Source organism: Danio aesculapii, chromosome 19 (assembly GCF_903798145.1).
Source record: "Danio aesculapii chromosome 19, fDanAes4.1, whole genome shotgun sequence".
Classification (NCBI taxonomy): domain Eukaryota; kingdom Metazoa; phylum Chordata; class Actinopteri; order Cypriniformes; family Danionidae; genus Danio; species Danio aesculapii.
This window is the reverse complement of record NC_079453.1, coordinates 5,239,274-5,265,296: the sequence shown is the minus strand read 5'-3', so window position 1 is coordinate 5,265,296 and position 26,023 is coordinate 5,239,274. Positions and strand designations below refer to the sequence as shown.

The following is a 26,023-nucleotide window of genomic DNA, read 5'->3' as shown; positions in this document are numbered from 1 at the left end:
TGGTGAAATTTTCAAGTTAACAGCACCTTTAGAAATACATTTTCTGATAGAAAAATGGTGACGTGTTCAATACTTATTTCCCCCACTGTGTATTTTTTGACACAGAGTTTGTATTTTGGATGTCAAAAAAAGACAAGAATTTCTTTAAGAACTTACCACATTCCCTGGCAGCCCTCGGGACCCCTGAGGGCCCATCAATCCAGGTGGACCCTAAAACATTAAAAGTTGTGACAGTGAAAAGTTATGATAACAACAACAACAACAACAAAAACATCATGTGAGAGAGGAAGACAAACTAACTGGGTCTCCGTGTCTGCCTGATTCTCCTTTATCACCAGCATCACCCTTAGGGCCCTGAGCACATAAACAACACCTCAGACACACAAGAAACATCTCAATTGCTCTAAAAATCACAGACATGACTGGAATATGAACAATAAGGACTAACTGTTATCATCATACTCAGCTCTTGTGAATGATGAATGGGTTTTGCTTTATATTGTATTTATTTTCATACTCAAATACTATTTCAAATTCCCTTTGTATGCATTTCCAAAGGATGAGGACGTGAACTGAAAGGACAACACTAACACAGCTGACGTTTAATGCGTATATGTTTAACCGCATAACATGTATCGATCCGCCCTGATTTTCATGGTTCATTGTGGGACTTTTCAAGGTGCAAACATTTCAGTGCACTGGGTTTTTGAGCTCGAGACAAGATTTAAAATGGCTGGCGACCTGATCAGTGCACTGGCTACTGAACAAGAATGCTGATTGAGATAGCATAGCATACATAGCTAACATAAATCACTTAATAATTTATACAATTTTATATAACAGTTCTGTCTGGTTCTCGAATCTAGTTGGCTCATAGCTGTGTGATATTCTGCAATAACAGCACTCGTACAGCCTCTTCACCCTTGTGTATTACTCCACTCATATAGAGTGGCAAGCAGAGTAATAAACTCACTACAGTTTGACACATATTGCTGCTGTTGGACAACATGATGTACTTTTGAGGCTTTTTATGCAAGAATATAGTTGTTTAGATTGCAACTAAGTAGTTTATTTATTAGGATAGTGGCTTCAATATTTATAATTTCGGGGGTTCAGCGTGTCAGTGGAGAAAAACTCTGCGTAAATTTCAAACTACAGCTGATCAAAACATTGTAAATCAGGTAAGTGACATTTTAGGTCAACCTCTCTTTGTAGTGCTGTATTTATACCATAGTAATCTGGTAGTGTTTGCTTTGCTTTGCCTTTTTCGGGGTTAATTATTGTGATATTCTAATTGCAAAAGAGAAATACTGGGAAATCTCTGTAGACTGATGGCATTTCATGCTGTTCAGTGTTATAATCGAAAATGTGAGTAAAATCACCTGTTTTGTCTTCACTTTAGACATCATGCTAGAGAATCATTCAAATACTAGCTCTAAAGCAGAGATGCCCAAAGTAGGGCCTGCAGGCCAAAATCGGCCCTTTGACTTGGCCCACCATCCCATCTGAGGTGAGTGAGTATTGAGAAATCTCTGTGTTGCCTTTAACACAGAGATGGTAACTTTTTATTTGTTTTATTGCTGAGCTACAAAAAAGCAAACTAAATTAAATGTTTCAATTAAATGTTGTAAATAAATCTGATTTTATAAAATGTAAATACTGTCTTTCGACAGATAGAGGACTATGCAGAAGACATCGGCGAGCAAATCAAGGCAAAAAAAAGTGTAATTCTGATTTTAATTACATTGTTTTAGTTTTATTCTAATAAGTTCATTATAAAATGTAAATAAATAAAATACTGTAATAGTTAATATAAAGCAATGTTGTCTGGACATTTTTAAATATTGTTAAATAAATTAGGAAATTTCCCATTATAATTATATTATAAATAATTACCCAACTATATTTACCTTCGGCTCACTAGCCACAATCAAGTTTGGTTTTTGGGCTTTATAAGAAAAACTTTGGGCACCCCTGCTCTAAAGGAACGTTGGTGAATTAGCAACAGTTTCTGTTGTTCTGATGGTCAGCTGCAGATGTAAATGAATGGGGGAAGAAAGTAGTTCCTCGCACAAAAGGATTTTTGAGGCTCTCCGTGTTTGATTTCTTATTTATATACATGATTATGCTGTTGAACTGTTGTATGAACGCAACATCACACTCCTAGCAGTGCGATATGGTTGTATATCAGCACTGTATATCAGGGCATTAAGGCACTCTGCCTGCAGCCTCGAGCCAACGCACACCTCCCACCAATGTCAATATACAGCTACTGCTACTCGTGTGATATTGCTCTTATAACATCATGCGAATCTATTGCATGAAAACAAAACAGGGTGTCTCTAAAAGAATGTTTGTGGTTTACCGCAGGTCCTGGTTGTCCTCTGAAACCTTGCTCTCCAGGAAGTCCTCTTTGACCCTGGAAATATCAGAGATATTGTGATTGTTATTATATTAATGTTAACAGTTACTAAAGTCAGAACTTATGCCTATAAAGTGTACAGAGTAGGATATTTTGTTCTGTTCTAGTGTACTTTACTGCCATGTTGACTTTGTAATTTCCTTTCCAAAAGTTTACTCCAGAAATCTGAAACTTGGCTCTCTTTTAATATGAAGTCAAGCAGTTTCTCTGACAGGAATGATTGCATTTGGCTGAACTAGTGAGAACTGCAGTAATTCAACATGAGATTTCTCATTTCACACTAATAAATTCAGGTGAGAGTAGATGCATCATTGTAACAAGCTTGTCTGTGTAAATGATGCATCGCATGGTGCAGGGCTATTTTATTAGAGATTCTTGAATTCAGCCTCAGATATAAAATAGAATAATGCATTCAGCTGCATAAATATAACTTTTTATTGTGAATAATATAATAGAATATAATAAGTTTTTAATGTGTAATATAACAATAATTAAATAAATTATATATATATATATATATATATATATATATATATATATATATATATATATATATATATATATATATATACACACTCTAAACATACCCACTATGTATAGAGTGTATCATGTGTGCATATGTATGGAGTGTATATGTGTATCATGCATATGTATAGAGTGTATCATGTGTCCATATGTATGGAGTGTATCATATGTATGTATGTATAGACTCCATGTATATGTGTATGGAGTCTATCGTGTATATGTATGGAATATATCATGTGTGCATATGTATAGTGTATCATATGTCTGTATAAGTATTGAGTGTGCATATGTATGCAAGTGTATATGTATCATGTGTCCATATGTATGGAGTGTGTCTGTATATGTATAGAGTGTATATCATGTGTCCATATGTATGAAGTGTATCATCTCTGTACTTGTATCGAGTGGGCAAGTGTATATGTAGTGTAGCATCTGTCCATATGTAAGGAATGTATCATGTGTGTAGAGCGTATCATGTGTGCAAGCAAGTTGCGTTTCAATGTGTTCATCAACTCCCAGTGGCTCAGTGGTAACGTCACTCAACTTCCACGCCACCCGGGTTCTATCCCAGACCCTGACATATGTGTATTGTATCATGTGTATATGTATAGAGTGTATCATGTGTCCATATGTATGGAGTGTATTATATATGTATATAGTGTATCATGTGTCCATATGTATGGAGTGTGTATATGTATATAGTGTGTCCATATGTCTGGAATGTATCATATGTCTGTATATGTATTGAGTGTGCGTATGTGCATATGTATAGTGTATCATATGTATGCGTGCGTATATGTATAAAGTGTATCATGTGTCCATATGTATGGAGTGTGTATATGTATATAGTGTGTCCATATGTCTGGAATGTATCATATGTCTGTATATGTATTGAGTGTGCGTATGTGCATATGTATAGTGTATCATATGTAGGCGTGCGTATATGTATAAAGTGTATCATGTGTCCGTATGGAGTGTGTATATGTACAGTGTATTATGTGTCCATATGTATGGAGTGTATCATATGTCTGTACATGTATAGAGTGTATCATCTCTGTACATGTATCGAGTGTGCATATGTATGTGTGCAAGTGTATATGAATAGAGTGTAGCATCTGTCCATATGTAATGAGTGTATCATGTCTGTATATGTATAGAGTGTGCATATGTATGGAGTCTATCATGTGTTCATCAACTCCCAGTGGCTCAGTGGTAACGTCACTCAACTTTGTATATGTATAGAGTGTATCATGTGTGCATATGTATGGAGTCTATCATATGTGTATATGTATAGAGTGTATATCATGTGTCCATATATATGGAGATGTATCATCTCTGTACATGTATCGAGTGTGTATATGTATAGAGTGTAGCATCTGCCCATATGTAAGGAGTGTATTATGTCTGTATATGTATAGAGTGTATCATGTATGGAGTGTATCATATGTCTGTATGTGTATGCAAGTGTATAATGTATCATGTGTCCATATGTATGGAGTGTATCATCTCTGTACATGTATCGAGTGTGCATATGTATGTGTGCATGAGTGTGTCATGTGTGCAAGCAAGTTGAGTTTCAATGTGTTCATCAACTCCCAATGGCTCAGTGGTAACGTCACTCAACTTTCACGCCAGAGACCCGGGTTCTATCCCAGACCCTGACATATGTGTATTGTATATGTATAAAGTGTATCATGTATCCATATGTATAGAGTGTATCATGTGTGCGTATGTATGCAAATGTATATGTATAGTGTATCATGTGTGCATATGTATGGTGTGTCTATGTATGGAATATATCATGTGTGCATATGTATAGTGTATCATATGTCTGTATAAGTATTGAGTGTGCGTATGTATGCAAGTGTATATGTATCATGTGTCCATATGTATAGAGCGTATCATGTGTCCATATGTATGGAGTGTATCATATGTCTGTATATGTATAGAGTGTATCATGTGTGCATATGTATGGAGTCTATCATGTGTGTATATGTATAGAGTGTATAGAGTGTATATCATGTGTGCATATGTATGGAGTGTATCAACTCTGTACATGTATCGAGTGTGCAAGTGTATATGTAGTGTAGCATCTGTCCATATGTAAGGCGTGTAACGTGTGTAGAGTGTATCATGTGTGCAAGCAAGTTGCGTTTCAATGTGTTCATCAACTCCCAGTGGCTCAGTGGTAACATCACTCAACTTCCACGCCAGAGACCCGGGTTCTATCCCAGACCCTGACATATGTGTATTGTATCATGCATATATGTATAAAGTCTATCATTTGTCAATATGTATGGAGTGTATCATATGTCTGTATATGTATTGAGTGTGCATATGTATGTATGCAAGTGTATATGTATAAAGTGTTTCGTGTGTATATGTATCGTGCATGTGTATCATATGTCTGTATATGTATAGAGTGTGTCCATATGTATGGAGTGTATCATCTCTGTACATGTATCGAGTGTGCATATGTATGTGTGCAAGTGTATATGTAAAGAGTGTAGCATCTGTCCATATGTAAGGAGTGTATCATGTGTCCATATGTGTGTAGAGTGTATCATGTGTGCTTTGAGCAAAAAATCATAGTTCAGATAAATAAATATATATAATCAAACTACAGCAAATTATTATAATAGTACTTTTAAAGGTAGCCAACGGTATAATATAATAGACCTATAATTATGCTAAAATTGTAAAAAAAACAACATAAAATACATATAATATGCTCAAACTACAGTAATATTATTTTCAATATTAGAACAGTGCTTTTAAAGGTAGCCAACAGAGGCACATAATAAAAGCTGATAGGCTACGATACGGCTGACCTTCAGGTTTATTAATATTCCCTTACACAACACTGAATCCCTTAACATCTCCTGTCAGACAGTGTGTAAAACACTCCAGGTGGCTGTTCTGCAAAAGCATGCATATTGCTCCCCTGAAAGTGGATTTGTCTAGTGATTCTTCAGACTGACAGCAGACTTCATTATGGATGCAGTATTGAGAGCAACATGCTGCTGGAAATGAACATTTTCAGATGCATACAAACCTGACTCTCTACTGCTCTCTTATGGTGGATTGAACAACCTGCAAGTGGTGCATTATTAGAATAAAATGAATTTCATAAATCTCACCATGTCGCCTGGCTTTCCTTGATCTCCTTTCTCTCCCTTCTCCCCAGGCTTACCCTAAAAATCAGACAACAGCAGTGAAGTGTAAAACATGCAAAATATGATAAATAATTTCAACCTGAAGTCACAAATGAAACTTTGGGCTCTATTTTAGCGATCTAAGTGCATAGTCTAAAGTGCAGGAAGCAAAAGCATTAGGAGCGTTTTTAATCCACTTCTGCTATTTTAAGCATGGGAAAATATGGCCTGCACTGCGGGGCATGATCTAACATGCGTATTCTCTTAATGAGTTATGGGTGTGTTTTGAGCATAACATGCATTAAACCAATCAGAGTCTCATCTCCCATTCCCTTTAAGAGTCAGATGCTTCACGCCATAGCGCATTCGCTCTTTACATGGCAGACTTCGTAAGTGGAAAAACTGAACGCTTCACTAGTGAGAAAACAGTTAAACAGACCATCTGCAGCGCGAGGATAAGGACTTTTTTTTTGGTTCTCATGAAGGGGAAAATGTTTGATCATTCAAACAGAATGAAGAATTTAAAAAATGTAGGGGGACAGAACATACAGTCTGTACAGTAGTAAAAATCACTATATCGATGGGAAGTCCCCATAAATATAGCTGTACATGTGTGAGTGTTTTACTCTAATTCATTGTACAAAATTAAAATAAAATACACTGTTAAAACCCTTGTCATTTTTGTAACACATTCATCTAAATCCAAAAAACAAGTACCATGATTTCTGTATGAATATGTGTACCATCACGTTCATGGTTAACAGATGTACTCCAAAAAAAAAATCTATCTACTAACTATTGTCAAAAACTCAAAATATTCTCAAAATCATAACAAAACTACAGACTTACCGGTTCACCAGGTTCAGGAATCACATTGGCCACCTAAAAAAATAATATTGAATGAATTCAGAGATACGTACATTCAGATATAAAGCATAATAAATGCAACAAATACCCTTCTCTCTTATATCACTTGCAATATAATTTCTTAAATATTCCACAAATTGTGCATCTGTATAAATTATGATGTCAATTATAAACTGTTCTCACGTTGCCTGGAGCTCCGGCCGGACCCCTGGGGCCGATCTCACCCTGTGTGAATGAAAAACAGTAACAGAGAAAGGTTATATCCTCATCCTGTCAGCTTGTTAATTATCTCATTAACGACCTCGTGGCCTCAAGAAGCAACCATCACTGACGGTTTAATCGCCAACGTGTGAGACCCGCAGCAACATGTGGTCAGAAATAGCCCTCCGTAAATCGTCTGCTTCAATCTTATTTCACACGTTCTTACACAGATGTGACTTTTGTGCATTAAAACAAAAATATTTTATGATCAACACTTATTTTCTTTATACTTTCTATTTTAGACATTTCAAGAGTTCACACTTAGCTCACGATTTATACATAGCTTGTTTGGCGTGCTGTCCCGGGAGAGAGCCCTGAGCTCAAGGTATCCTCGAGCCCAGGGTTCCCTCCTTTCACAGGGCGAGGGGAGACTGAGCTCAGGTCGATCTGAAACTCCCCCGCTGCTGAGGCCAAGGTGAACTTCCTGAGAGTAAGACATTAGAAAAAGATTTAGGCTTATTTTATCAGTAATATAGAGCACATTTGCATGGTGGGAGGAAACCAGGGAACCCGGGGGAAACCCACACGGACAACATGCAAACTCCGCACAGAAACACCAGATGGCCCAGTGAAGACCCAATGCCATTGGTATTCTTGCTGTGAGGCAAACGTGCTAGTCACTGGGCCACCGTGCCACCCATTCTTGATAAAGGTGGAAGAAGGGGAGGAGGGGGGTTTCTTCCAGACGAAGATAGTTGTAGAGAGGAAATGAGGATATATATAGTGACTTGGGATCCTTCGATTGGAGGATCATGATTAGCTAATGTGGACCAGCTGGGTCAATCATGAGCACATGCTCCTCTCGAAATTAGTTTAATATTTAAACTTCACTTCGCAGTCATCAGTAGTATTCATACGTTGTTTTTGTACTTAAAAATCACAAAAACATTTGCTCACACTTTATTTTAAGGTCTTCTTGTTAGTGTAACTATTCATTTAACATTAATTAAATACATGTACAGTACTTAACACATGTACAGTATATGTTAGGGTTAGTTGTAGGGGTGTAATGAATCACAAATCTTATGGTTCGGATCACATTGTGGTTTTTGAGTCACGGATCGGACCATTTTTTGGATTCACCAAAAAGCAGAGGAGAGAAATGTAATTGGCTCTACATTTATTACACAAAATTCATGCTTGGAACTTTTGGTTTTAACAAACACATTTTTTTTGCAATATTTTGCTTGAATATAATAGTATCTTTAAATTTCTAAATATGTTTGGTGACTAAAATATTATTTTATTGAATATATCTGCTTAATAAATCTGTTTTGTTTAAATGCACCAAAATACATTACCTATATTCACTGAGAAATGGATAAAAATATTAATTTTCAAAATGGGGTGTACTCAATTATGCTGAGCACTGTAGCTTAGAACCTATAATTTATATATATATATATATATATATATATATATATATATATATATATATATATATATATATATATATATATATATATATATATATATATATATATATAAAAAAAAAAATTAAAAAAAAATCAAGAAATAAGCAGCTGAATACAAATAAATAGTAAAATATTCAATACCGTGAAAGGGTATTGTCATTTCTGTTGATGCTAAAGCTAAATGTATAAATCTAACATTTCTTGTACAACACATCATATTTATTTTTAGTAATTTTCAATGAATGATTTACTAACTCAAAAAACGTTTTCATTGCTAGATGTGTCATTTTTAAGGAATTAATCAGTGGCATATTTTTGATGGCTGGTTGTCGCCACCTACTGGTTAAACGATGTAATTGCTGCATCTCATTTTGAGCGTCAAGTTAAAGGCATATATAGGTGATTAAACTGTTATTTTAATATTTACCATAAACATCAGTGTTTGTGTCTAAACTTTAAATCGATATCCCAGTATTTCTGTCATTTGATTGTATCTTTATAACTAACTGAAAAAGGTAAAACTGAATCTCTTTCTCGATCAAACGCGGATTTGAATGCAGCGCAGTTTAAAGATTAATAAACATATGCGAATCATCATCATTTGTAATATGTGTTGCGTGGGTGTTTGAATTGAGATCCCGATCTTTAAATGATTTATTGTACACTGAATGCATTAATGCAGGCTAAACAATTAATGACAGAAAACACCTTTTATAACCTAAGAAAGCCTTTAGGTGCCACCACAACTTCTTCCATCATCATTATATTTTACAGGAAAGTCGAAATGTTTTCACACATGATTTGAATGAAGCAGAGCGATCTCTCTTTAATCATTACAAATGTTGGATTAATCTACATGTATAAAAAAAGTTATTTACGTGCGTTCGGAACTGTGGGTCGTGAACCGTTACACCCCTAGTTAGTTGCCTGCAAATATGCATAATTAATTACAAATACTATAGTAAGAACACAGAAAAGACAGTAAAAAGCGATTGGTTTGCTTTACTTAAAAAGGGTGAGTAAATCTATTGCTTTTAATGTGGTTTTTTTTTGTTTACTTAAAGTGAGTAAACCTAAAATCACCCTAAAATTATTAAGTAAATAAATTGTCACCTTAACGGTTTCAAGTTACAATGGATTTACTCACTTTTTAAAGTAACTAATCACTTTTTACAGTGTTTGTGTAACAAGGACAACTTAATTAAAGAGATACCAATATGGAAATAGCTGAACATTATAAATGTTTTTAATCAAATTAATGCATCTTTAAAAAAACATGTCAAACATTTAAGCAGAAGCCTTTTGTATTAAACTTAATACAATTTTTAAACACCATGAATCAATTTTGTGTTTATCTCCTACTTCATATAATTGTTTAGCTTTCTGGTCTTTCTCACCTTGTCTCCTTTCTCTCCTTTCGCACCATTGGGCCCTTCTCTTCCTCTCTCTCCCTACAAGAAAGATGAAGGAATGAAGATCTGAACATACTTGCATTAATATGACTTTAAACTGTATCATGTACATATACCTTTTCTATTTTTTTCTACCAAACTTTGCAGCAAAAAATACAGTCCACCATTAAACAGATATAGGTTAGGAGTGTTACCTATACAGTAGGAGTGTTTTTTTTTTGTGTGTGTGCAGTAGCGCCTTATGTTTTTACAAATCAATGTTTATTGATTGTGTTAATCAATGAACCATCTGATTCTGACTTCAAAACATTAAAAAACAGAGAGAATTTGATTCTCCCAAACAATTGTCTATATTATTCAGTCTTACATGGTTCCCTCTCTCCCCTTTGGGTCCCATTGGGCCAGCCTGCCCGGTCAAACCAGACTCTCCCTGAAACAAAACAAGACACAGAGAGAAAGAGAGAGAGAGAAAAAAAAAAAAAAAGTTCAACGTGTCCTTCTGTCAAAGATTTTCCAAGACTTATTTTTTTAAGTTTTACTTTCCTTACCCGTTCACCAGGAGGTCCTCGGGGTCCCGGAGGGCCTTCATTTCCCTGAGAAAGAAAAAACTGGCATTAGTGACAAAAAAAGAATCTCTAGTCCGGATGTTGAAGGGACAGTTTCTCCAACTGATGGGTTACCAATCACAATCAGTCAATCGATAATTGCGTCTTAATATTTTTTCAGAATTTGCAAGTCTTACATGTCTCTAAAACAGCATGGTTGATTCACAGATGTTGGTAAGGCATACTGTTTTTTTTATTTATTTTTAATGTCTAAAGTGCTGCTAGACTAGAAAATTACAAAAATTCCATGTAAACACTTACAAAATCAATGCAATTAATCTAAATTCTGTTTGAATTTCGATTTTGGCTTCCAACGATCATGAGATAAAACGATTATCGCGTCATATCCCGCCCCTTCCAGCAGTACGCATTCGTTCCTCTGCAGAGCTCAGTTTCACAGGAAAATTGGTCAAATTGGTAAATCATTTTGGTAAAACGCTTTATTTATTAATGTGTAGTTGATTCATTTATGTTTTCAAAAACGCAAAAGAAAACACAAGCTTTGGTGTGTATGTGCTCAGCCTTAAAGACCAACAGAACACACAAACACACACACATACACACACACTTTCTTAAGCCAACATAACGAAACAGCATGTGAAAGTGGTAGTCCAATAACAGTAAACTGGGCCATAATCTGACCAACGAAAGCAGAGTAGACTCTTGGGAAAGAGAAGTTTAAGGACATTGGATTTTAAAAAAATATTTTGGCTGCGTCTGAAATCACCTACTACTCAGTAGGTACTACAATTGAATGAGAATTTACTACATGAACATTAGAAAAGTACATTCAATACAGTATGAATGTTAATAGTATAAACAGAACTCGACGAACTACATCCGCCATTTATCATGATCACATAACTGACCCACATAATCGACCCGAACCGTCAGCTGCGTCGCTACACTCCCATTCATGAATTCTCTGACGATATATAATGGGATGGTGTAGCGTCCATCGGATGCGCACCTCAGAATGTTGCCGAAAGTAGTAGGTCATCCGGGTACTTCTCACGAACTGTTTTTCGAATATTATGAATTCTGACATACTACTCGGCTCGCATACTGTTTTAAGCATACTATTTAGTATGAAAGAATGCGATATCGGATGCAGCATATGTAAATTTGTAAACTTTTGTTTGGGAGCTTTGGATGAATGCTAAATTATTGTAGAAGATCCTAAAATAAAATAAAATGTGTTAAAGCAGCATAATAGCAGTACTTTCCAACACAAATTCACATTATTTACCTTTGGTCCAGGTTTACCAGGGAAGCCATCCTGTCCAGATTCTCCTTTTTGTCCCTAAACAAAAAATAGGACATGATTAAAAACAAGACCGCAGTGCGACAGAAACCCAAACGAAAAGGTCGAAAAGCAGATCTGGCCTTTAGTCGGCTGTATGAATGATGAAGTTCTGCCTGAAGTAACTGAGTTCACAGTTTCCTCATTAAAACCGCTCTAACCTTCTCGCCGTCGTTTCCAGGGAAACCGTCCGCTCCATCTTTCCCTGGCGAACCCTGAAAAAGAATTACCATTAAGACCATTATATCAAGTTTTTCTGCACTAAAAACAAGTGTTCAGTTAATGGCGAAACAGATTGTTGAAATCTCTGGACAACATGTTTAAGGACTGCGGGAGAACAAAAAATCCTCACTGGTTTTCCTGATTCTCCTGGTTTTCCTGAGAAGCCGATTTCACCAGGTAATCCCTGCGAGGACAAAGAGCAAGATTTAACTTCAAGCGCTATTATTCTTTGGCTCTAGTAGTTTGCAAATTAAAAAAAATAAAAAAGATTGATTATTTTGGTGTATGTACACTCACCGGAGGTCCTGTCTGCCCAGGGCTGCCAGAAACTCCAGGAGGCCCTTGAGGACCCTAAAAAATTATGTTCAAAAGCTTACTGTAATCAATGTTGTGAAAACAATGATCAATGAAGACTATACAGTCATATTCAGATCACAATACATATATCATAATATCAGATTTTCCAATATTGTGTTGCTCTAGCTGTGAAGCATACTGAAATGAAACAATATTAAATGGTGATTAACATTAATACAATACAATACAAAACTTGCATCTGGAAGTTTTCTTGCATAACAGCATGATAAATAATCCTTACAAAGAGACAAAGACTAATACCAAAAAAAAAAAAAAAATTTTTACATGAACCTTATTCACTTATAACTTATTCATAATAACTTATGCTATGATATGATTTGTATGCATGTTTTTTTTCCTTTTAACGGATTAGTTCACTTACAAATAGGGATGCACCGATCCCGATACTTGGATCGGATATTGGTTCGATACCACATATTTTGCTGGATCAGGTATCGGTCAGGTCCTGCGCGTGCACTAAATTCTGTGTAATTTATAAGCCAACAAAAGCCATGAAGGTAGCCTATTATAAGGGCTTAGAAAGTTGTCATGTAGGGCTACTATATATTAGATGTTTTAAAGCCATTTTATAGTTTAATGTGAAGTACAAATGAATATTCATGTGCTTAAATTCATGTTCAGTGCTTCCCACCGCTGCGCCCGTCCATCATTCACCATTCATTCACAATTCAAACAGCGTGTCGCGTTCATGACAACATGAAAAACTTTCTCCAAGACTTTCTCTTCTTTCTCAGATCCTATTAATATAAGTAATCAGTGGAGAAATGCATTTAATTTTGCATTAAATTGATTCATTTTGATCTGCAACAAGTTCACTGCCGTTTCTAAATCATGTTGCGCAGTGTCTGTAGATCAGTAGATACAGCCTGATCTCACGAGAAAATATAAGTATTTTACGTTTTGTCAGTTTAGTGGCTAATTCGTATGAATTCGTACGAGTTCAGTCATTTGAAATTGTACAATTTTAAAAAAGGAGGCGTGGCACCTAACCCCACCCCTAAACCCAACCGTCATTGGGGGATGAGCAAATCGTATTAAATTGTATGAATTAGATTGTACGAATTCATACGAATTAGCCACTAAATCAAAAAGTTACGAATTGCCGTGAGATTGTCTTGGCAGATCGCATTCACTACACTGGAGTAGAGAGAATTATTACCTGCTGTTCGCACACAAAGCAGGCCCACCTGAAACTTTAAATGAGAAAAGGCTCAATAATACATTGGTCAGATCCCCAACGCACTGATTTCTTCCCTTTGCTGCTGTGTTGGAAGTGTCCGCAGATACTGGAGGCCTATGCCTCAGTGACGCTTCATTCAGGTACCAGCTGCGCAGATGCGACTTGCGCCGCTGAGTAAAATTATTCTCACAATGAGTTTTTGTTCTCTCATCCTCCCGAATACTTTAAGAGTGGTAATAGTTTGTAAAGCCTGGCTCATTGTGGTCAAAGTAGTTGACTAAATTAATAAAAGTGAAACTGACGGGCACAATATGGATTGTCATTAACAGAAAATTATTTAGCTTAATATAGGCTACTCTGAAATTAGATGATTATTTCACTGTAATTTTATTTATATTAATATTTTCTTTAACAGACCTGTTTGTGCACTGAAGCATATAAGCCGACCTTGTTTTGAACTTCACCTTAAACCTTCTTGTTTATTTTCTAAATAACTGACCAACAAAATTACATTAAAATAATCAACAAATTATACCAAACGAAATTAATTTCAAAAAGATAATATTTCAGACAAATAATAGTTGTCCAGACATGCTTTCAGTTTCTCCATTTTACTCGCGGCGAGTTTAGGCCAAGTAAAACTGGCCTCATAAGGTTTAGTTTCTGCTTCAAACCTGCAGGAAAATAGCAGGCTTTGTTAAAATGCTGGCTATTTTACCAACGATTAGTGTCAATAGTGGTAGCCTATTACAGATTTCAAAGAAAAATCTTATTATTAAAAAGGAAACATAAGCTGGACCACAACAGATTATACCAATGTCATAACGAATCCTCAAATAGCCCATAGTTTACAGCAAGCATCAATTTTTTAGTTAGCTTCTGTCATCTGTCATATACATTAGGCCTATAGGTCTGTTATTTTTACTAAAGAACATATATTATTTGCATTTATCAACAGAACTATAGAAACTGTATTATGTTAAAAAAAAAAAAAAAAAAAACGGCACATTATCGGAATCGGATCTGTATTGGTCGATATTGGATCGGTTACAAAAAAAAAATGGTATCGGTAACGCTACTTACTAATACAAATTTCCTGATCATTTAATCACCTCTTGTCATTCAAGATGTTCATTGCCTTTACTTCTTAAAAAGAATTAATCCCTTGTCTAAAGGAAACATTACATGATTTTTCTCCATATAATAACGTGCTCAGTGGTTTAAACTTCCAAATTGATGATCGATGGAGGGTCACACCAAGAGAAAAAAACCACTAGCTCTGAAATACAAACGTTTGTGGTTAAAAAGTATATACATTTAAAGTTTTATTAAGAAAAAACGCAGTTAAGACCCACTGTGATCTTTCAGGGCTCTTTGAATTACCACTGAAACAACAATTTGGAAGTTCAAACCATTAAGCACCATAGAAAACGAAATAAATATATTGGATGACAAGGAGTGAGTAAATGTCTATCAATTTTCATACTGAACGTGAACTACTCCTTGTATTAGGACTGATTCTAATTCCTTTAATAACCACCACTAGAGGTCCCGGTTACTCAAAACGCATTATGTTCTCCCCCAGATTTTCACCATAGTAAAATACTCAATTAAAATACAGAAATAATAAACAAATAAAATTAAGCATGTTTACTATCTAGAGTATGTAATTTTATAATGTATAAAATGAGCAAGTGAAATGCTATTTGTCAATAAATTTACTGCTGCATATACTTTATTAGAAATGTCAAGGTACAGTATGTGAATGTGATGTTAGTTCTTACAGGTGGTCCCGGGAGACCATCAACTCCTGGCAATCCTGCATCACCTTTTTTACCCTGGAGAAACAGAGAAAAGGTATCGTCTCATTTGATTTTTATAAGCAAGAAAAGAAAATATACATTTAATAGAAATAAGAAAAAAAAAAATATATGCAATCAATGTTACAATCAACTATCAACTTAAGTGGACAATAACAGAAAAAAAGACTGAAATGTACCAAATGTGAACAAATGAGTAAAAATTACATTGTACAAAATATTTTTTATATTATATTTATAATATTATAGAGTTATATTCATTATATTAGATTTGTATATTAGATTATTATATTAAATATTGATTATATCATATTATATAGAATTGTGTATAAAACATAACTGTATGAAATCAGTGGAACATGCATCAAATTAAATAAGGAGACAATGAAGGAGCTATTATATAAAATAATATCCAAGTTATTATAAATGTTATGTTAAATAATTTAAAAATAGGGAAGCGCGGGGTAAAATGTAACACTGAGTTTTAAGGTATTTGCTCAGGGTTAACCATGGCATGCTTTCGAGGTTTTCACCACAGTGTCTGCAGACGTCTTGCTGACAATTATTGAAAAAGTTTGGCAAAATTTGAATGAGAAATACAGGAGAAACCATTTTTTGCAGCATAAAAGTATTTTTTGTTATACTCTATATTCTTTTATTTTAAAAAAAGCCACACACTGTTGGACACCAATTAAATGAACAAAATAATTTTGGAATTTTGAGTGTAATGCTGAGAAATTTTTACATAAAATGTTTTTAATAAAAAATATATTAAAGTAAAAAAATATTTTATTGCTAATAATGCAAATAAATGCATTGCATAAATATGGATATTAATGCAAATAAATCCAAATGTGTTTATCCAAAAGATAAATAAATAAACATAGTGTGCTATGTAGAATTAAAAATAAATAAATACTACTGAGGAAATACACTATTTAAAGTAAACTGAATTTAAATGTATTGTGTGAAATCTGACTTAAGCATGTGTTACAACTAACCCTCTGTCTGTTACAACTTGCCCTGCAGGTGGGGTAAATAGTAACATTTTTACTCCTGGCACTTTTGGCAATACTGCACAGAAACCCTAAGTCCGGCGATCATACAACCAGTGCTCATTTGAATGAGAGGCTTGTGTGTTGCTAATAAAAAAAATAGGGTTTGTCTACACATTACATTGTGCATTATTTGGTCAAAACCAAAAAGTGTTACTTTGTGCCCCGCTCTGCCCAACACTTTTTTCCTAATTCAACAATATGTCTTTTACAATTTATTTTAACCATTGATCTAACTTCACAATTTCTCATAATTTTTAAATGTACATTTATATAATTTATAATAGTTCTTATCAAAGTTTCTAGAAGAAAAAAAATACAGAATTGTATGAGAGAAATTCTGTCCTATTTCTAATGAAGCTTCTACTGCAGTGGTGCTCAACCGTTCCAGGAGATCGACCTTCCTGCAAAGTTTAACTCCAATCCTGACCAAACACACCTGAACAAATTAATTAGGACCTGAACAGCACTTGATAATTACAGGCAGGTGTGTTTGATATTGCAATTGAAATCTGTAGGAAGGTCGATCTCCAGGAACTGGATTGTCACGCCTGTACTACTACAGGCAATAGCAAAGGTTGTGCTTCCCTCTGCTGGACAATCAGCAAATGACACCCTTTTCACTCAAAATAAGCACGATGACGGTATTAAATACACAACTTAACAACATCAGAAAACAAGAATATCAACCTGTTTTGATATATTTCCACCTGAAACAGAATGTTAGCATGAGACATATGGAAAAATATATTGTAAGCATGATAATACTAACAAAAAATATCGAAGGTGATTTGCTAACTTACCTGACATTTTCAAATAGCGAAACCGAGCACAGATATGGCCTCAAAGTGTTTAGACGTGAAATAAAGTGAATAAAACTACCTTTTTAATTAAGAGACTTATATAGTTGAGAGCAATGGGAGGTAAAACTCTCCTCACTTTCATATTTCACTAATTCATTCCCTCACAGATATAACAGAGCGTGCTAACACTTTAGCATCCCCTGCTGCTGCTACATATGACATGTGCAGTCAGTCTGACGGTGTTTCAATGATAACAGCTTTAAACTGAAGGGGGGAAAGAGACAGAAAACCTCTTTTAGCGTCAGACTCCTGCCGTTCAGCAGTTGTGCGTGATTCTACACTCACTCAAGCACGACCCGCAGCGTTTCTGAGTTACATTTCCTCTCCGAGAGCTGCTGCTTCCCGCTGAGACAGAGAAAAGTCGGCCTGCACTAGAAACCCTGCGGCCCTGCTGAGCTACAACACCGACATCCATCCAGAAATTGCACCTGAAAACTCACATCGGCGAGGACAAAAAGTACGGCATCGCTAGTCAGGGTGACTCTTGTCGTACTTTCTGAAATCTTGATATAACTTACAGGTCCATTAAAATTCAATTAAAGTTTTATAGATGTTTAGTATCAGTATTGTTAGTGTTTGGGATATCTATAAGCCATAGATATACATATCACATACAGACCCTGCATGCGTCACTAGCCGCCACATTTGTACAGTGCTCCCAGGACAAATGTCATTCAACTGCACTAGTCAAGACTAAAGCCATTGAAGATGCTCAGTATGGGTGTAGTAATGAGCAAACAAAGCCAAAGGCAGAACATTTCAAAGGTTGGTTTTTTACATTTTTGTATGTTATTAACTTTTGTGCTTAACAACATTATTGATTATAATACAGTCCCTTACTGCAGTGACCATAAGGCAAAGTAGCACCAACTCACCCTAAATTCTAGTCGAATGCTAGTTTTGTTGAATAAAATAAGCAAACAATGTAAATGAAATATGACAACAAGATGCTGCGGTGCCAGAAACGTGTATTATTGTCAGCTAAAAGAACGTTTTTCATAACGGAGATTCACAAAAGAATCGCTCTCTCCGTTAGAATGAGATGTGAAAGCAGGAGAGGATGTGTTTTTCAGGAGACGGATTAGATCAAATTAAACAGGGGGAGGATAATACATTTCCATGCACACAAACACACGCTCTTTGTCGACGATGCATGTTCGGTCACTTATCCATCGATGTAGAAAAGTAATGTAAAATTCAAGTTTTGTAATGAAAAAAAATAAAATTGCATACTGACCACCGGGAAAACTCCAGATCATAGATATATGTGTACTTGTGCATAATTCAGTTTAAAATTACGTTAAAGAGTTGGTTCACTCAAAAAATATGCCAGTGTTTGCCCTATAATAATATTCGCTGAGAAAACTGCTGAGAAATTTTGAGAAAAACACCAAAATAAAAATAGTTTTCAAGACGTAGTTTTAGGTATGACATTAGTCTAGAAGTCATGGAAACAGTGTGGAATAATTGTCATGCAGTGTATCGATATGGAAATGTAATGCACTCAATATCTGCCTGGAACTACTAGCTGTGTGTTTATTAATTACACATGCCAGAAAATCCATCCACCAATCAAAATCGAGCATTCAACAGCCCTGTAATATTAGATATAATAGACTTTATATGCCTAATCACAAGTTAATAGACAAAGCAACATTTAAATGTAAGTTTTACATGTAATATGTTAATGTTAAGTTAATTAAATTCTTTTAAAAATATTTTTAGCATCAGGTATCTTCAGTGTTTTACAAAAAAAAAGTGCGTAAATGACGTAAAAAACGAGTACAGGTAAATGACGACAGAATGTACCTCGATACACACAAACCTTCTCCTATTTGTTTAATCCTGCCTACGTTTTTTTTTTTACAAGAAAAAAAAATAGCACTATTATTTCTAGGAAGAAACAATGTTTTCCAAGAAGTCGGAGAATGAGCATTTTAATGATGGTGTGGTTTTATCAATCTGAGGGCATCTGAACATCTCCTGTCTCTATTCTTAATGAGCTCCTTGCTTTAATCTGAGCTCAGAAACACCAGACACATGAACCAAACCGCACTGAGATCCTCACCGTCTCTATAGTGACCGCAGAGCGGGTTATAGAGCATCTTACATAGCTATTAAAATCAGCCGAGCTGGATTATTACAACAATAACAAAAAATACAAATGTCCTACCCTTGGTCCGGTTTCACCTGTCTCACCGGGCAAACCTGGAGGTCCAGGAGGACCCTGTGAAAAAAACAGCATCAACAATAGACTGATTAAAAACAATGAAGCGAACAACAATGGAAGACAGGAAAAAACATGAAGCTTTTCTTTTCATTAGCAGTCCAAAAATGTGATATTTTATCATGTATTGAGACTCAAAAGAGCACTGGGATTATTATTTGAGCTCCATTTTAAAAGTATGATTGCCATAGCATTATATGTCAAATATTTTGAAATTCTTTTTAGAATGTATTAACTTTCAACCCTTTAAAAATAATAAATTGAAACAGCATTAAATCCAGATATATATTATATTTTAGGATCTAAATGCATTTGGATAATTGAGCTCAATTTAAAATATGTGAATAAGACTTTTTATTCTTTATTAAATAACTATAAAATCAGTAACTTTTAAAAAGAAATTACATTTTACAATATACCTTCCACAACATCTAGGGCTCTATCATACACTCTGCGCAAGATGTGTTTGCCACGATGTGTTGCTATTTTTAGAGCAGCGCAACTATAATTTTCCTGCTTTGCACCACGTTGTTTAAATAGCAAATCCGTTTGCGCCACTTTGTGGACTCTAGGGTGTGCCGGTCTATAAAGGAGGTGTGTTAAGGCGCATTGTTGGAGCTTTGCTATTTTGAGGAACTAAAATAGACTGTGCAATAGACCAGCTGAAAGCAGGTCTAAAGTCCAGCACAGAGTGCGTTAGTTATGCGCCTTAAATGCGTACACATTGCTTAATACACACAGGATGTACAGCAATACGCAAATATCTTTACAAATGAAAAATAATTAAAGTAGGAAAATATTACAAAAATGATTACTTTCTACATAAATATAAAAACCACTGCCTCCATGCCTCGTCTCGGGGGGCTTTTTTCAGTGTATTCATGACAACTTGCTTTTGTGTTATTATTTTTAGTATTAGTATTATTTAGTATTTGCATATTTATATTTGTTTTATTAAAAAACACCTGTCAGGTTTTGGACCATATGGGGCATAAGAATAGGACATGTGTTTAGATATAACCCAGTTTTTTTGACCACACTTCATTATTATTGTTCATTTATTCGCTTGCTGGAAATTAGAACTGAATTTAAAAATAGTTTTGGATCAAATCTTTGCACTTAACAAACAAAATTAAATGTGTCGACTAATGGATGTCTTCAATGGAGTGTACAACACCGTTTCCTTAACCATGAAAGAGAGAAAAAGAATATGAAGAGGCTGAATGGAGGAGGCTCGTTCTTTATCCTCGTGCTGCAGATGCTCTGTTTAACTGTTTTCTCGCTAGTGAAGCGTTCAGTTTTTACACTTACAAAGTCCTCCATGTAAATAGCAAATGCGCCATGGTGCGATGCAACTGACTCTTAAAGGGAATGGGAGATAAGATTCTGATTGGTTTAATGCACGTTATGCTCAAAACACACCTGGAACTCAATAAGAGAATAAGCACAACCCTGTTAGACCATACGCTATGGTGCAAACCGTATTTTTTCCATCTTTAAAACAGTGAAAGTGGATTCGAATACAACCTTAAGGCTTTTGCACCATGCGCTTTAAACTTTGTGCCTAGATCGTTAAAATAGAGCCCATGTTGTGGTTTTTTATGAAAAGTGGCTGCAAAAAATTATTTGGACAATTTTTTTCCTGCATTTTTAATTTTTTAATAACAATGCAATGTTTTCTATGTCTGGTAAGATTTATTTCATGTTAAAAAAACAATTTATTCTAAACTTTTGTCGACTATAAGAAAAAAGTTTTTTTTCCACAAAATAATGTGAAAATGTCCTAGCCCACTTATTCACATTAAAACAAAGACGCCTGTGCCTACAACTAAAAACATACCACAAAACGTCCTCTATTTAATTTAATTTAATTTAATTTAATTTAATTTAATTTAATTTAATTTAATTTAATTTAATTTAATTTAATTTAATTTAATTTAATTTAATTTAATTTAAATGCATAGATACAATTGAATGTCATAAAAATTATACTAAAATATATTTTGGTGCATTTAAACAAAAATAAATAAACGATCAATAAAACTAAACAAAAAAAATTGAGTTTGGTCACCTAACATATGTAAGAATAAAAATATAATACATTTAAATTAAAATGAGTTATTGCCCCTCAACCCCCCCCAACCCCCCCCTCCCACACACAAAAAATGTTAACAACTTTTTTCCCGTTCATTAAAATTGTAATTGTTATTTTTTCCCCAAGATTAACTTAGATGTACTCATTTTTGTACTGTGATGGTTAAGTTATTTTGTTAGATTAGTATTTGGTACTTACTAATCTAATGTATATTCACAAATATATTATTGTAAGGCACTCTATAGAAAATATTAAATTAAAAGAGAGATCTGTGAGGGGTGTACTCATTTATAGTAAGCATATACAGTCAGAATTATTAGCCCCCTTGTATGTTTTTTTCCCAAATTTCTTTTTAACGGAGTGAAGATTTTTTTTCTAAACATACTAGTTTTACTGATTTCTTTTATCTTGCCATGATGACAGTAAATAATATTTGACTAGATATTTTTCAACACGTATTCAGCTTAACGTGACATTTTAAAGGCTTAACTAGGTTAATTAGGCAAGTTAGGGTAATTAGGCAAATCATTGTATAATGATGGTTTGTTCTGTAGACTATCGAAAAATAAATATTGCTTAAAGAGGCTAATAATATTGACCTTAAAATGGTTTTTAAAAATTAAAAATTGCTTTTATTCCAGCCAAAATAAAACCAAAACTTTCTCCAGAAGATAATTTACTATAGGAAATACTGTAAAAAATGCTGGATATAAAAAAAAAATCTGTTTTGAAATAATAACATCACAAATCACAAAATGAATCTTACAGGAGGTCCAGGGAGTCCGTCCACTCCTGGAAGTCCCGCTTCTCCTTGGGCTCCCTGAAAACACACTTATAGTTTAAAAACTCCTCTGAAGAAGCTAAAACAGACTCATCTTCTCAACTGATTGAACACTCACAGTCTCCCCCTTGAGTCCTGCCAACTGAACCTGTGGAAAAAAAACACAAATGGAAAGTTTTGAGCAACTCAATCGAGCCGTTATAAAATGTGATTCATTGATTTAACCAATCTCACCGCATCACCAGGTATTCCAGCAGGACCTTGTGCACCCTGTCAAATAAACACAGCATGTATTAAACCACATTTTGACAGATTAACAAAGAGATTACTAGAGTTTCTTTTAGACAGTTTAACAAAGACATTACTAAAGCTCCAACTGTGATTTAATATTCTGAGTGGAGTTCAATTGGAGTAAAATCATCTGTTCTGCAAGTTACAACATCTGACAAGGCAGTATTTGGAAAAGTGTGTGACAGCAGACGAGAGCTCAAATGACATCGTTTGGTTGCGTTTTGGGTGAGTTTTGTGGACGAATGTGAGAAACACTGGCATAAAAAACAAAACTGTAATTTTCCAAAAAAGATCTATGTGGTCTGGAGTTTTGATGTGGGGGAAAAAAGAAAGAGTCAAATATATCTGGCTCCCTCTTCAATTATCTAAGAAATGCAATAAGATACATTCAACAAAATAAACTGAAAAAAAAAAATGCAGTCAAATGGATTCAGAGCAACTTGAGAGTGAATAACAGGAACAACAAATGTCAAGCAACCGTCACCCCCCCCAAAAATGTGTCTCCTTATTTGAATGTGGGATATTTATAGCCTGCAATAATATTGTAAAAAATATAATATTTATTGTTTCTACTGACATTATTATAGCGATTAAAACAAATTTCCAGCTGCTGAAAATTGTCGTCCATTTTTGGTTTTTGGGTGTAGGAGAAAAACAGCTCAAAGGCTGCTCAAATATGCACCAACGTTTCTGTGTTGTCAAATGCTGGTAAAATTGTGTTAATAAAGTATGTATATTTTATAGGTACTGAGTTCAATTTTAAATTAAAAAGATCTTAATTTTAAAATATATGTTATTTTATAATAAAAATTATTAATAAAAAGCATTTTTGCCAGGTGCATCCAGAATTTTCCACTTCGACTGAGAGATTTCATCCTTAATTATGCAAAAAACAACTAAAAACACATTTTGAGAGTACAAATTAACAAAAAAAATATTTGAGTCAAGATTCAATGATCCATTCATAAAGTCGATTAGTGAATTTGTTTCTAAAAGAATCAGAAGCTACTTACTAATTGTTTGAGGAAACGATTCAACGAACCACTTATTAAATTGCTGCCACCTACTGGTGGGTTTAATAGCATATAATTTTTTTTTAAATGACAATCCTAAACCAGGTACCAGATCAAAAACACAGCAATGTATTAAGTATTCTTTTTTAAACCAAACCCTAAACATTTTGGACATCATTCTGAAAATAAAAGAAAAAGAAAAGAAAAGAAAAATAATATAATAACAATAAAACAAAACAAAATAAAAGTAAAAAAAATAAATAAAAATAAATTAATAAAACAAAACAAAATTAAAAAATCAATAAAATAAAATAAATAAAAAGAAAAGAAAATAATGTAACAAAATAAAATAAACAATAAAATAACAAGCAAAACAAAATAAAAATTAAGTAAAACAAAAATAAAATAAATGAAATAATAAAACAAAATAAAAAAGAAAAGAAATATATAAAAAAAATATATAATACAACAAAATAAAATAAAACACAAGAAAAGAAATAAAATAAAAAAAATAAAAACAAACAAAAAATTTAACAAAACAAAATAAAATAAATAAAATACAACACTAAAAACTAAATAAAAGAAAAGAAACAAAATAAAATAAAAACAATAATAAAACTAAATAAAATGAAATAATACATTGCACAACTCTACCTTTTCTCCTTTTACTCCATTTGGACCAGGAGCACCAATCAGCCCTCTAAGACCCTGATTTTACAGGAGAGAAAAAAAAGTCACTTAGCAATATCTGACATCAGCTCACAATAAAATCTTCTACCCCCCCAGTGCAACTGCATGCTGAGGAAAATGGTACATGACAAATTATATACATTTCAGAACCATCAGAACACTTACTTCTTTTCCTGGAACACCTGGTTTCCCTGGAAACCCGTCTACACCCCGCTCACCCTAAATAACATTAGAGAGTGAGAATAAAGACATGGTGAATGTCACAGAAGTGATTTACTTCACTTAAATGCTGTCCCTTGAGATGTATTATCCTGAAAATATAGTTTCCATAAAAATACTGTTATCAGCACTTATAATGAAAAAATTATTTAAATTATCTGTTGATGCTTCCAATTTTACAATTTCTAATGGCTAATTTCATCTTGATAAAGTACTCTAATATTACTACATACAAAAAGATCTGTTCTGTATTTATAGGCAGAATTAATACACATTACAGCAAGTTACAGCAAGAAATTAGCCATTAGAAATTGTCAAAGCAGTAATAAGAGCACATTTAATTATTGGATCAATTATGTGCAAAGGTTGACTGGTAAAATAAAATAAAATAAATAAATAAATAAAACAAAAATAAAATAAATAAAACAAAAAATAAAATAAAATATAAAGTATAATTTTCTAAAACAAACCCTAAATATTTTGGACATAATTCTCATCTCATCTCATCTCATAAAATAAAATAAAATAAAATAAATAAAACAAAAAATTAATAAAATATAAAGTATAATTTCTAAAACAAACCCTAAATATTTTGGACATAATTCTCATAAAATAAAATAAAATAAAATAAAATAAAATAAAAATAAAATAAAATAAAATAAAATAATAAAATAAATAAAACAAAAAATAAAATAAAATATAAAGTATAATTTTCTAAAACAAACCCCAAATTTTGGACATAATTCTCATAAAATAAAATTAAATAAAATAAAATAAAATAAATAAAACAAAAAATAAAATAAAATAAATAAAAACAAAAAATTAAATAAAATATAAAGTATAATTTTTTAAAACAAACCCTAAATATTTTGGACATAATTCTCATAAAATAAAATAAAATAAAATAAAATAAAATTAAATAAAATAAAATAAAATAAAATAAAATAAAATAAAATAAAATAAAAATAAAATAATTATTTGATTTATTATCAATTATTTGCAAAGGTTGACTGGTAAATGGTCTATTTGAATATGTTTTAGCGTGTAGTTCATGTGATTTCAAAACCGAATTTAAGAAATCCAATGATTTATATTAACTCAATTTCTAATTCTAGTTTCTACACTACCTGACAAAAGTCTGTCGCCTATCCAAGTTGTAGGAACACCAAATAATAACTTGACTTCTAGTTGATCATTTGGTATCAGAAGTGGCTTATATGAAAG

At 33.5% G+C, this 26,023-nt stretch overlaps 1 protein-coding gene across 1 annotated transcript in view; it reads right to left on the bottom strand.

The window, feature by feature from the left end:
* The window catches only part of col22a1 (collagen, type XXII, alpha 1), a 132,275-nt gene that overhangs the window by 17,029 nt on the left and 89,223 nt on the right, over nt 1-26,023 (bottom strand). The window contains exons 25-37 of the mRNA XM_056479361.1: nt 12,485-12,538; nt 12,318-12,371; nt 12,127-12,180; nt 11,912-11,965; nt 10,606-10,650; nt 10,425-10,487; nt 10,043-10,096; nt 7,153-7,194; nt 6,952-6,984; nt 6,088-6,141; nt 2,366-2,419; nt 301-354; nt 157-210 (exon numbers count right to left, since the gene is read on the bottom strand). Of these exons, the coding sequence (XP_056335336.1) occupies nt 157-210; nt 301-354; nt 2,366-2,419; nt 6,088-6,141; nt 6,952-6,984; nt 7,153-7,194; nt 10,043-10,096; nt 10,425-10,487; nt 10,606-10,650; nt 11,912-11,965; nt 12,127-12,180; nt 12,318-12,371; nt 12,485-12,538 (669 nt within the window). The remainder of the gene's footprint in view (nt 1-156; nt 211-300; nt 355-2,365; nt 2,420-6,087; nt 6,142-6,951; nt 6,985-7,152; nt 7,195-10,042; nt 10,097-10,424; nt 10,488-10,605; nt 10,651-11,911; nt 11,966-12,126; nt 12,181-12,317; nt 12,372-12,484; nt 12,539-26,023) is intronic.